A 13,115-nucleotide genomic window follows, 5' to 3' on the forward strand; every position below is an offset into this window, starting at 1 on the left:
ATTTCCATTGAACTGTAATGGCCAAACAGAATTGTAAATCATAATACACGATATTAAATATATTTTAAATATTATAAAAAATGTTATAAAAAATTCTTCAAACAGATGGTATTTTATACAACTACTCTGAAAATTCGCAATGTTAATAACATTAAGAATATTGAAAAAGAAAACATTTGATATAACGGTTGTCGCTCAAAAAATGATATTTATGAGTTGATAAGTGTTGCAAGTTTATCTTATAAAACATTGTAGCAACGCGCCAAAGCTTTAAAGAAAGAAAAAGAAATGAGGAGACAAGATTTCCTCAACAAAGATCACACAGTCAATATTTCTTTTTCGTTATACTTCGTAATTATCGTCTTTTGTACAAAGTCCGTTAGTTTAAAGTCGTGCGGAAGTATTTTCTCTCTTCTTTATTTCACGCGCGTTTTGCGGCCGGCGATATATTTTACGCGCGTCGGACATTAATCAGAGCCGCATTTTTGCGCGGTCGGGGCCTGCGATTTTTAAGAGAAGAAAACTCCTTCCTTCTCTCGGCATGTTCTACACGTGTAAAGAAGAAATCCTGAAGAAACTTCGGGCAAACGTATCTTGCGAGAGCGCGACATTAATCAACGCGGTCCAACATTGTCTCATTTTTTACAACGAGTTGTTCTCCGAGCAGAGTTTTTACGTGTCCATCGGCACCAACATGTCCATAAAGGGAAATAAGAGGAAACGATGACGCGTTGTAGTCCCTTGCGAAATTTAACGGGCGATATACGGAGCTATTTTACGAGCTTTGCACGTAGATAGATTAATGGTAGCGCGCTGTGTTCCGTACATTCGAATTTTTCTTGTGCGATGGAAGATGAAGGAAGCACATCGTATTCGCGCAAAAGTTGAATTATGATAAATTATTCACATAATGCCAACATGAGTCAATTATTTTTTATCGCATAAAATACATGATCGATTTAATAACCCGATCATTTTGAACAAGAAAAAATCAAATCTATTGTGTAATACAAGGCACGAAATACCGATGACACCGTTAACGATCAATGATAGAGTTGATCCCAATAGAGAAAGTGGAGCCCTGATAGCGGTTCAGTGACTCGCGAGACGGCGCCGTCTATCGTGCATCGTCCTTTATTTACGGTATTCTCGAATTCCAATAAAACGCCTCTTTGTAACCCGTCCAGCATGCTACTACGGCGACAAAGGGAAAAAGGGACCGCGTATCAGTCTGCGTTTCTCGGTGGAGAACGACAGCGACAACGACGGGCGACGACGAGCTCCTCCTTCGAAGAGATGCGGTCTTACCGCTTTTTTCCTGTTACCAGTGCGAGATGCACTCCCTTTGTCTGCCCGAATGGAAATTAGATCCGATCTCGTTCTTCCTTTTCCCTCCTCTACACGCGGCGCATCCGAGGATTGAAAAAAGCCGAGGCCTTTTATTCCCGACGTAAGCAGATTTCGTCTGCAATTTCCATTTCAGTCGGAATTATGCTCCGCGATCGTCTCGCACGTTCATCAGACGACGCTTCCGGAATTATTTCGAGACACGCGATGCCATCGCTTTTCCGTTTGGATCTCCGGAGAAATTGAATAAAGAGAACTTTAGCGGTACAGAAACTTTTTCATGGATAAGACATAAAATTGCAGATTGTTAGCTTGGATATATGCAGCGATACGGGACAGTATACAGATTGTAATACTCACAATCAGAATACGATTTGTCCACTCGAAAATTTCTACATTATCCCGATTAACTTTCTGGAAATATAAAATCTTGAGATTTTTCTGTATCCTATAATTATGTCTACATAATATAATTTAGTATAATTTATGTCTACATAATAATGCGATATATCGTGTCCATAAAACTAAGCGCCTTGTATGTAGTTGCTCCGTCGCAAGATTTATTTCACCAAAAGTGAAATAAAATAGATGATATTGAACGTAGAGCCTCGGGTTACAGAGGATGAACTCTTTCATCGAACATGCCGGCCGGACACGATAGAAAAAAGAGATGAGAAGTGATTGCATTTCGCTTTGTGATCAAAGACAGTCCACCGGACTCGTTTCCGTACTTTGTCGGCGCGATCAAGGTGGAAAGTAAACATGTTCTCCGTTCGCGACTAATTGCAGACGATAGAAAGAATTGTAGTTTTTTCAAAGAGCGATTGAAAAAGTAAGTTTTTAAAATATATTCAATCCGGCGATACTTTATTTCATCGAAATATATTAGAACTTGTGAAGAAAGATTTGTTATATAATTGATTATATAATCAATTCACGTATTAAAATATGTATGTGTTGAGTTTTAAAGGGTTAACTGCTTGCATTCCTATTCTCGTGTTACGCAATATCGCTGCAATCTAACTGACGGAACAGTAACAATGTACGGCTTATGCTGAACTACTTGTAGAGATCGGGACAGAGATGGGAGGAACGAGGCAGATAAAGAGGAGAGGATGCTAATCTCCTTTTGTATGGAAAAACTGAGAGAGCGGCTCTATAGACTGTGCGAGGCTTTCGAATAAACCATTCAGTCGGTGCAATATACCGTGTTAATATAATGCGTCCCGTCTAGACGACAGTGACCGTTCTAACCGGACGAAAAGTTACCTCGTTATGTCGCTTTTGCGGAAAGGACCCAGTAGTAATGCAGACGAATGAATGTGGAAGGTGAATGTGGTATATGAAATCCATGTTGTTCACTTTGCCTGGAAATGAAAGAAAGATAAAAGTGCTTTTGTAAAGAAAAAAAAGATTCTCTTACAAAATTAGTAGATTAAAATTAAATATTAATATCTTATTGTATTAGAAATTAATCAAGAGAACAATCAAAGTAACTTTGTTCGTTTTACAAGAGATAAGCCATTCTAGAGAGAATTCACGAATGAAATTACTTGTACAAGTGCAAGATCTGTTTCGAACATTTAAAGCGCGTTCGGCCGTTTCGTCGTCCATTCCGCTCTGTCGCATCGCCGTCCCTTAATAACCTGGTTTAATTAAATTCAAAGCGCGCGTTGTCGTCGCATCGACGTCCAATAACCGGTAGCGGCGCGCGCGGTGCAACCACCTCGGGAAACTGGTGCAAACTCACTCAGGAGCTACGGACAACGTTATCGGGACGGCTCGCGTGAGCACGACGGGACATCACACAATACATCGCATTCAGCGGACCGTGCGCGGTGTCAGTGGCATCACGCCGTTATAGCGTGTAACACTGTCACGGTGCATCGAGGTATATCGCACGATTCTAGTCAATACGAGCTGGCCCATAATGGAGACAAGAATTCCGCGATGGCGTTGTGGGGGTGCGTCATTCTGTTTCGCTGTTACGTTGAAATACACATCTTGCCTCTCTCTGACAAGTTGGAAAGTTTGTATCCGAAGTGCCGTATCGCGGTGCTTGCATGCACCACGTGTTGAAACACACTTCGCGGTAGACTGAATAAGGGATACTGCCTGACGATGGTATAGCCCATTTTCTTCAGAACATTTACTTTTAAAGTCGAGAAAATTAAAGTTAACAAAGTTTTCTTTCTTTCTTTGAAAAAAGTTATTCTCGAGCATTCTAACTTTATAACGATATTTGCGTTTTTTTTTTTTTTAATAACGTAAAAAAGATTTTAAACTTTTATGATGCAAAAAAACAAAAAGCGATTATGATAACATATGTTAAGACTTCTGACAACATAAAACTCTAATAGCGAACAAAAAGTTTTAAGTTATAGTGTCCCCTTTAGATTAAAATGTTTTAATAAATTGTCATCGATCTCTTCTCCAATTCGACTTTAGCTCGAAATAAAAATATCATTGGAAATGTCTGTTTTTCAATCCCGAGTGTTATTGTGAAAAAAAACACGTACTCGCGGGATTCCGCGCGGCGAATAATAATGTAACGCGAACATGTTTTCGAGGGTCTGCGATTAATCAGCCCACTCGGTATACCAGTGAGAGCAATGAATGCCGAGCCGGAACATACTCGATAGCCTCATGAAAAGCTTTACCGATGCAAACGCCGCGATACACGCGGACAATGCATGCGTGCGCGCAAACACGCAGCCGAGCGTCAGGGAGCGCATACACGCGGATTACATTTCAGCGTATACCCGGTGTGACAACAAAATTAGCGCTTCCATATCGCCCATCCGCCGCAATATCCATCGCCCATTATCCAACGGTCGGACAGTAATGACTGTTCATTAGCCTTGCGACGTCAGTATAATGCAATTGAATGAAGTATCGTTGCTAATCGAGTCGTGAAATTTGCATTAATTGGATTGACGGCGATAATGTACCAGCTTGTTGCAAAATCAATTTAGGGCAAAGCAGATTTATATAGAAATAATCAATTCTGTGAAATTTCACTAGTGATAAATCGTCCATGATAATAAAAATTAAAAATAGATCAATTATGTTCCAAAACACTCAAGATAATATTAATATTGGATTTGAATATATGATTAATCTCTGCAAAACAATATCATTGTATCGATACTTGATCATCGTGTGACAAGTTGAGATATTTTTTATACGAAATATGATCGATATGCGCTGTCCAAGCCTGACCGTTAAGTGATCGATGTTCACCCATCAACAGACTCGGGGAACGATGACTCTGTTTTTATATTCCACTCCTATCGTGAAGGGTGAAGTAACGTTGTGTAACTACATGCCCCCGTTTTTTATTCGATGTACATTTGAGCCGAAAAAATATATTGTAACGAACAAGAGAAATTCTCAAACTATAACGTCATTTACTTCAAATAATTTCGTTAAAAAACGGAATCAATTTATTTGAATTAAATTTACAAGGAATAAAGTCAAAAAGTAAAGAGACATTTAAGGAATTGATATATTGTTTATATATGTGATAACTTAACATATCTCTCTTTCATATATTAAGATATATTAAGTCCCGATAATATCATAAACAGATCGTTCACTATTTATAATTTATATATAAGTAATTATATAAAATATTTTAAATTGATTTATCAGTGAAAAGATCTCATTCTCCCGTTAGAATGTCGAATTTTGGCGACGTTAAATTCGTAGTAGTAAATTAGCCGATTGCGATCACTTGGCGCTTCGTAGCGAAGGATTAATGAACGTGAGACACACCAATGTTGGTAAATTTGGTTGACTCTGCACCCTACCGGACTCCTCGTGTGGTCAGGGCAATGCACCCTCCTATATTTGTGTCTCCGCTGATCGTGGGTTGCATCGTGTCGGGTCAGCTCCGTCGTGACGCACACGCTCGCGGCTTTTTCCGCCGAGCTAGGTTTTTTTAATCAGAAAGAGTGAGAAACGCGACGATATGCGAGCCAGGAAGTCAACCACCGCAACAAAATATAATTACGCTTCCGCCACGATGTAGGTAGGTGAGGCGCGCTCTAATAACACTAATTGTGCCGACGACCGGTGCTTCATTAATTAAAAAGCCGGCCGGCGACAAAAATGAAGATATTTGAAATATTGCCGTCACAAAGATAAAAATATGTCGAGTGATGGTCGTTTGTCAAACGAAATTCTCGTCAACTTATTTCGCAGAAGGCTTACGATTTCTCAAATGAGATGATGATTTATTGTCAGAGTTATCCTTTCAATTACTTAAACGCAGATATTCATTATTCAGCTACATGTAAACATGTCAATTTTAAAATTACGATATTCTTAGCTGACTTTGAAAATTTATGAAAGGTTTATCATTGTGCAAAAGTTTAAACTTTTTCTTGTATGAATTAATGATGAAAAGGAATGCGCAGGATATTTGAGGTGGAATTATCGTTATGCGGGAAATGAGGATCGGAAAGACTGCGCGGAGACTACGCGAATATTATTGAAAAAATATCATCGTTTATTCCCTATTAATAAAATTATCATCCATACAGCCTATAAGCACGCGAATTAAACCGCGACAAACTGTCGTCAGCCGAAGAAGGCGTCATCGCTGGAACCTTCGGGCGTACAGTTTTGCAGCAACGACGCCGGATTCGACATGTCGCTGACGACGTCGCCGACGACGCCGTTTCCACCGTTACCCGTCCGCGGCGGCTTCACGTCTTGGTTCTGCGAGGATGCATCATAAACGCCGCGGCTGGTTGTCTGCGGCTGTTGATTCTGCGAGTTAATCTCGTTGTAGACCAGCTCCTGAATCTTAAGTCGGACAAACATCTGCCTGTCGAGCGGCAAACTTCTCAGAGGATTCCGGACACTCATTAGAAAGTGATAAGTGTCGTCCTCGTCTTCGGAACCGATCGCCAGTCTCTTCTGCAGCGACTCGTACCGCTTCCGGTCTATCTCTATGCCGTAATCGTTGTCGATCGCGTCCATCAGCGCCCGCTTCCGGCCGATTATCTTGTTCATCTTTGGCGGCGGCATCACCTGATGCAAGCCGTCGTCGTTGGATAGCAACGACTGGCACGAGTCGCCGTCTAGATCTTCGAACTGCGTCTCTTCGTGGCCTTCGAGGATGTCGATCTGCGGCTCTATCTGCGTGCCGTCCGGCGACGAGCGCATACCGACGCAATTTTGCGACAGAGCGCAACCAATCACCCTGGAGTTCATTTGGTCCCGAAGAAAGAACAGACTCTTGAACCAGACCCATTTGGAATCGTGCTCGGTGCCACCGACACCGTCACATTTACCCCGGTAGGTCTTCTTCAGTTCGTTCCGAAAATTGTCGCGTAGGTGCTTCCACTTGGACTTGGCGACGTCCGCTGGAACAGAGCGGCGATCGCATTTTTATAGCGTGACTTAAAGCAAGGACGACCGCTGACGACAAATATGCTCGCTCGCTCCTCTGCCAAAATTTAGTTTTACATGCTACTTGTTGCAACGTTTGCGATTTTTAGCCACGCGATATATGCGGGATCATAAAATTTTCTCAAAAAGAAATCTAGAAAAAATATAACGAAATTTATGCAAATCGACATCATTCATCTGAATACGTTTGATCGCGCAACGTACTCCATTCTCCATCGACACAAGTATTAAGCGCCTTATAGTAATCGGCCTTACACGTGCTCGACGTGAGATAGATATTAGCGTGCCGCGACCACGTGCTAAACACGATCGTGAAAAAAATTGATATCGGTTCGTCGTGAAAATACCGGCGTGCGACCTGGCGGCGATACGCGCGAACTAGTAACTATCTTCCTCCGGTCGGCTTTTCGTTTCGTGAGGCGCGGGAGCTATCGACCTTCCAGCGAGCGATTCCAGCTAGTGGCGTAATTCGATTTTTCGTCGTTCGATTTTACCGACGTCTCGTTTTCTCGCGATCCTTCTCTCCTCGACCTTGGTCGCAATTCGCTCCGTGCAGCAAGGTATTTCGAGCAACATCGAGGTGACGAAACCTGCGAGCAACAATGTACGGATCCTAGCAGCCAATCGACTCGTACCCAGCGCACCCCCCTATCTCCAACCCCCCATCCACCCACCCGACAAGCAACCACCCATACGTGCACGTGCGCGCAACATATACAGATGTATGATCGCAGGAGCGAATACGCGGGTAGGAGAGGAACATCCGTCGAACGGGTCTCGCTCGACTACTCATACTCACTCGACACCTCGCAGGCCCTCGCGATCTCCCGCCACATCTTCAGTATGACATCGCGGTTGTGATAGTTGACGTTCTTCTGGTCCCAGATTGCGGGTCTCGCGTGCACCTCGTTAATCAGCCGCTGGAGATCCATCGTCATCGCGCTCCTACGTCCGCCGGCGGCGTTGCATCGCCGGGGCGAGCGTTTGCCGGCGCGTCGATTGAGAAGCGTGACGCCGGCGGTGCCGACGGAGGAGGCGGCCGCACGCGCGCCGCTTCCTCCGACGCGTGGCTGGGTGTCTCCGCTAGCGGTGTGCTGTTCGACGAGGAGGCGGCTCCTCGGTTTATCGACCCGCGCCGCCGCCGAGTCTGTCCCCGCGGTGGCTGCGTTGGCGGCGACGACGGCGTCGACGGCGTCGACGTCGGACTCGAGGACGACGGCGTCGGCCGAGTTACTCTCGGCTACGGCGACGTTACCGCTCGAGGTGATAGCGCTGCGAGAAGCGACGGCGACGCTGCTTTCGTCGTCGTTGTTCGCAGCAGGTCGCTGACGTCTCCTCTTCTTCCTCTTGCGTCTCGCAACGCGGCAGGTGGTGGCCAAGGAGGAGGTGGAGGTGGTGGTAGTAGCGACGGTGGTAGTGGCGGCAGCGGAGGTGCTCGCTGCGGAGCCGAGCCGAGCGGATGAACGCAAGCGGGACGAATCCAGGGCTATATCCTCGTCGGCTCGTGCGCGCGTGTCGTCCATACACGCGCGCGGGCCAGCCGGAAAGACGCGGGGCGCACTACACGCGCGAGGAAATGAGACGATCGACGACGACAACGACGACGACAACGACGACGACGACGACGACGACGACGACGACGACGACGACGACGACGACGACGACGACGATCTTCACGCTGACGAAGCTGATTCTTAATGTTGACGCTGGACGACTAAGGCGATACTTTTATCTTCCCACGCGGTCGAAGAACGATGGACACCAGAAGATGAGCAGAGCGAGTACAAGCGAGCACAGCACGCACGCACGCACACACACGCTCCGGCGGTGTGGTGCTACTCGCGCGCATCGCGGCCAGCACGGGACCTTCGGCTCCGCTCGACCCTGATGCTCGGCTCCGCTCGGCTCCGCTCGGCGCGGCTCGACCCAACTCGATTCGACTCAGCGCGTCTCCGCGCGGCTCCGCGCGGCGCGGACAACGCGTTACCGCGCGCGTGAGAGAAAGAGAGAGCGCATTTGGGAAGGGGCAGGTGAAGAGGAGCGGATTGACGCCGAGCGAGTAAACCACCACCGGCTTGGTGAGCGCGCAGGGGCGGAGATACGCGCGAGTTGTCCTGGAGCGGGTCGAACAAATGGAGCAGGATTGTTAGCTGCGGTATTAATTAGGCTACTGATTAGAGTACCGAGGCTCACGCGATCGATCGCAATTCGGTCGAGATGAGTGACCGAAATAACTTTCACGAACATCATTAATCGCACAGAAGTAGTATCTGTAATATCGGATGATCAGTCACTTGACATAAATCCATCAACCTCTCACGGCAAAACTATCTTCTTCGTGTTTCACAGTTTCCGCAACTTTATAGAGAAGAATTACTCTGTGTAGAGTGTATTTCTCGGTAATAAAATCTCTTTACTTCCTGTAGTCCAGTTCCAGAGTGTTCCAACGTGCTTTCCGGAGTAAAGTATCTTAACTTTCGCTTTCTATCTTTTAGAGTATTTCTTGCAGCGAGACTGAGACTAATCTAATAACAACTCGATTATTTATAGTTCAACTATATTAACTATGTTTCATTGTTAATTATCGATAATATGTAAGCACTAATACTGTTTCAATATTAATCATCAATACGAACCGTCTTTACAAGAGCTTTAACTTTTCTCTTCACAGAGCTTAAGCCCGACAAAATTTTCCATTTTGGACATCGCGCGAGCAAAGGTATTCGCGAGACAAGTCGCTGAAAATGAATGCGCCTTAGCATTTAATGCGTGTCCGCTACTGAATGGGCGTGCAGCTGCAGTCGCGTCACCCGCTGCGAGCAACGCATCCGCTCTGCTTCTGCTTTATCGCGGCTCCGCGCTGCACCGCGCCGCAACGAAACGAACGCGCTGGTCCGTCCGCTCGTTAGCATGACTCCGCTCGGTTCTGCTCGATCCAGCTCGGCTCACCTCGGATGGCCACGGCCTCGACATGGGCCGTGGTGATTCGCGCGATGGTCCAGCATCAAACATACAATTCGGCTGGAGTCTCTTAACCGTGATTTTGGCACGTATGGATGAAAAGCATCAACCATAAATCGACGAAATCAGAATGTCGAAAGAGATATTTCCGCAAACGATTTATCATTTTAGTTAAAAATGATAAATCAAAACTTAAATATGTAGCTAGATAATATAAATAGTTGATAAGGTGAGATAAGAAACAGAGAGAGAGAGAGAGAGAGAGAGAGAGAGAGAGAGAGAGAGAGAGAGAGAGAGAGAGAGATTAACAGTTTTAACTATAATAATGCATTATTATGGTTAAAATGTTACATATTGTTCCGCGATCCCTAATTTGTCGAATGTCTAATACCGGAGATTTATCGGATTTGGTATTAAATTATCATGTCACGTTGAATCAAGAGTATCACGCGACGCTGCACGCTCCGCACAGCTTTACATCTGTACAAATAGGATTAATTTTGTTTATTAATAGGCGTGTATTCACACGGCCGACTTTGCGAAGCAACTGCGCTTCTTACCACTCCCACTGTAACAACCTTGCCCCATACGATCTTCATGATTCGCATTTCTATTAATAGTTACTTCAATCGCAAAGTATCCAAGGATCTACCGAAGTAAAGGACTTATGAATTCACACAAGTTTGCGAGAGCAGCTGTAAAGCGAAGATTTATAACGTTCGAGCAACCGCGGTGCTGAAGATTTATGTTGTAGCCGAAATGTAAGGTTGTAAAATCAAATGTATCCAAATTTGTGAAAGCAAGAAAAATCACGATTTTTCTACGAAAAAAGGTTTTCAACACTTTGACATAATGACGTGACGTATAGAAACTTGCTTCGATTTTAAAACTCACACAAAGTTTCACGGTTCGATTGCTTACATTCCGATATATGCAATCAATTCTATCGACGCATCTTTTATATTACAAATATCTCGCAATTCGAAGAAGATTAATTATCTTGAACTCGATTTCTCGCAACATTAGCATTTTCATTGAGCCGCGTGCAATTTGACCGTACGCTTATCTTCGCCGCATAATCCTACAGTCTCGCTTAAGCTTTATCTCCGTTTCGTCGCATTTCTCACATTTCTTCCATATACGCTCGTCGTCGCGCCACGTACTAATCAGCGCCCAACTTGAAGTAATCTGTCGGCGTGTCTCATATCAGTTTCTGCTTAGTCCGCAAAAACAAAGGGAGATTGGAGGACTAGTTACATCTGCTCTTGTCTTCGCACAGCGAAATGTTTCGCATTAATAATACCGCGCCACGCTCGTGCTGATGTGGATTCAAAAGCTGAAGCGGACTATGCCAACACACCAGCATGATTTCAAGATTAAGTAGTTATCCTTCGCCCGTTATCGTCATAAAATTTTAATCTTAAATTTAAATTAATTATTAAACATAATTGTTATATTTTAAAAGAATTGAAAAATATAACATTTAAGTTACATAACAGATTTTTCAAATTAGTTATTTTCGAATTGCTATAAATGTAACTATAAAAATTCCAGACTTTATGATTGTAAATTAACAAATATAAATGTTGCCAATTTAATAATTCTCAGGTGTTCAAAGTCAGTGATTGTTGTGCTAAGACAATCGAAAGACTTATTGTTAAAAAATCAGCTTTCATAACTCGGTAAATTCGTCGCCAGAAACGACGAGTCAGCTTTGCCGAGATGAATCAGCGATATCTGTGCGACGCGATAGCCATGCAGTTTGTAATCCTTCGGCATGCAGGTATTACGATCAATAGTAAGCAACGACGTTGGATATTGGGTATCGCGAAGACGGACAATAGCAGTCCGCTCTCGGTCCACTACTATATTGAGTATCTGATCCAGTATGTGAAGCATAAGCTAGATAGATATGCCTTCGGCGTATAATGCAAGTACACGTCTGTCATAAACCGCGCGATTTCTCCTTTCGACAGTTGAGATATTGCGAGCTGTCTGAAGTTTACAAAATAGAACGCGAAGCAACGACAAATTTTAGTGTACATGACAAATTTATCATATTCACATAGATTTATATAATTTAAATCATTTTTATAATAAAATTTTCTATCATATTTTTGTAAATTGCTCAAAAAATTGCAAACATGCCAGCAATCAAATTCAGATAAAAAAATACAACTTTTTAATATAAAGCAGAGATATTTTTTATTTTTTATGAGAAATATGCAAATTTACACTTGGACAATTCAGCAATATACATAGGTACGTACTACTGTTAGTTACGCTAATTAAATCATATTAATTAAATTTATATGGATTAGTGGCTTTCGTACTCTCCTGGATACACCTGGTAACAGGCAACCACAGTCGCATAAGCGTATTAACGTGTAATGCTTACAAGGGTAAAAAGATATTAGATTCTTGGTGTTAAATTAAATCCTTTCATTTCTCTCTTTCAATAATACTAATAATTTACTGGGTATTAGAAATTCAAGTCGATAAATCGGAATTCAAGAGGAATTAATAATTAAATATAGCGAAAGTACGATTAATTAATATTAGTACTTTACGTATTAATGCTTTACATCACATGGCATTATCGATCGACTGGCGATATTCACAGTTTGCAATGTTGTGTCTCTAAACAAGATTACGCCGTGCGCATCTCATGATGTCCCCGGAGACCACCCCGTGGATTTTCATAGAGCCATCTCTATGCAGATTGCGCTATCGCCATTTGCGACCGATACGACGTCGCACCAAGATGCGACGTGGCCAGGCAAGTTTAATAAGATTAAGCGGGGCACGAGCGCGCGCGAAGTTTACGGCTTAACAATGTTGTAAGTAATGCATATTGATCGTCACTGTAGATGGGCTTGTCTACTCATTACTTGCCCAGCAAAACTATCGTAGTGATTCACTATCGTTTATGAATACCGAGTGTGTAGCGAAGTATTATATTTTCCAATACTTGATAAATTTTGCATATCCCATCTAGATTATTTTTGACCATCTGATAATTATTTGAAAGCATATTTTCTGGACAGATTAATTATCCATATTTGCAATCGAAATATCAGTAATTATTGTTTCACGAAACCACCAAGCTCGCGTTTAACATTCAATTGTTTGTTGAAAGATTGAGATAAAAATTAATTAATCGTTACGTCACCTATTAGATAAAAATAATTTATGCTCTTTTGAGAATATTTCTCGTATCATTTATATAATTGTTTGATGCAATTAATCGCTGCAAAAATCAGAGCATATATATTCCAATCTTGCGAAGCAATTATTAAATCAATTCAGAGAATTAAACGCTCACAAATAGATTATCGGTGATAAAATTATATTAAATGGTAATATTTGTATTAAAAAATACTCAA

At 42.9% G+C, this 13,115-nt stretch overlaps 1 protein-coding gene across 1 annotated transcript; it reads right to left on the reverse strand.

The window, feature by feature from the left end:
- Positions 1–5,837: 5,837 nt before the first annotated feature.
- LOC105669497 (uncharacterized) lies at positions 5,838–8,589 on the reverse strand. Its single transcript, XM_012362489.2, has 2 exons — positions 7,568–8,589; positions 5,838–6,722 (listed from the first exon to the last, which is right to left on the reverse strand). The coding sequence occupies exons 1-2, from the start codon at positions 8,289–8,291 to the stop codon at positions 5,932–5,934; spliced, it is 1,515 nt and encodes a 504-aa protein (XP_012217912.2). The 5' UTR covers positions 8,292–8,589; the 3' UTR covers positions 5,838–5,931.
- Positions 8,590–13,115: the final 4,526 nt, after the last annotated feature.

This window comes from Linepithema humile, chromosome 1, assembly GCF_040581485.1.
Source record: "Linepithema humile isolate Giens D197 chromosome 1, Lhum_UNIL_v1.0, whole genome shotgun sequence".
In the NCBI taxonomy this organism is placed as follows: domain Eukaryota; kingdom Metazoa; phylum Arthropoda; class Insecta; order Hymenoptera; family Formicidae; genus Linepithema; species Linepithema humile.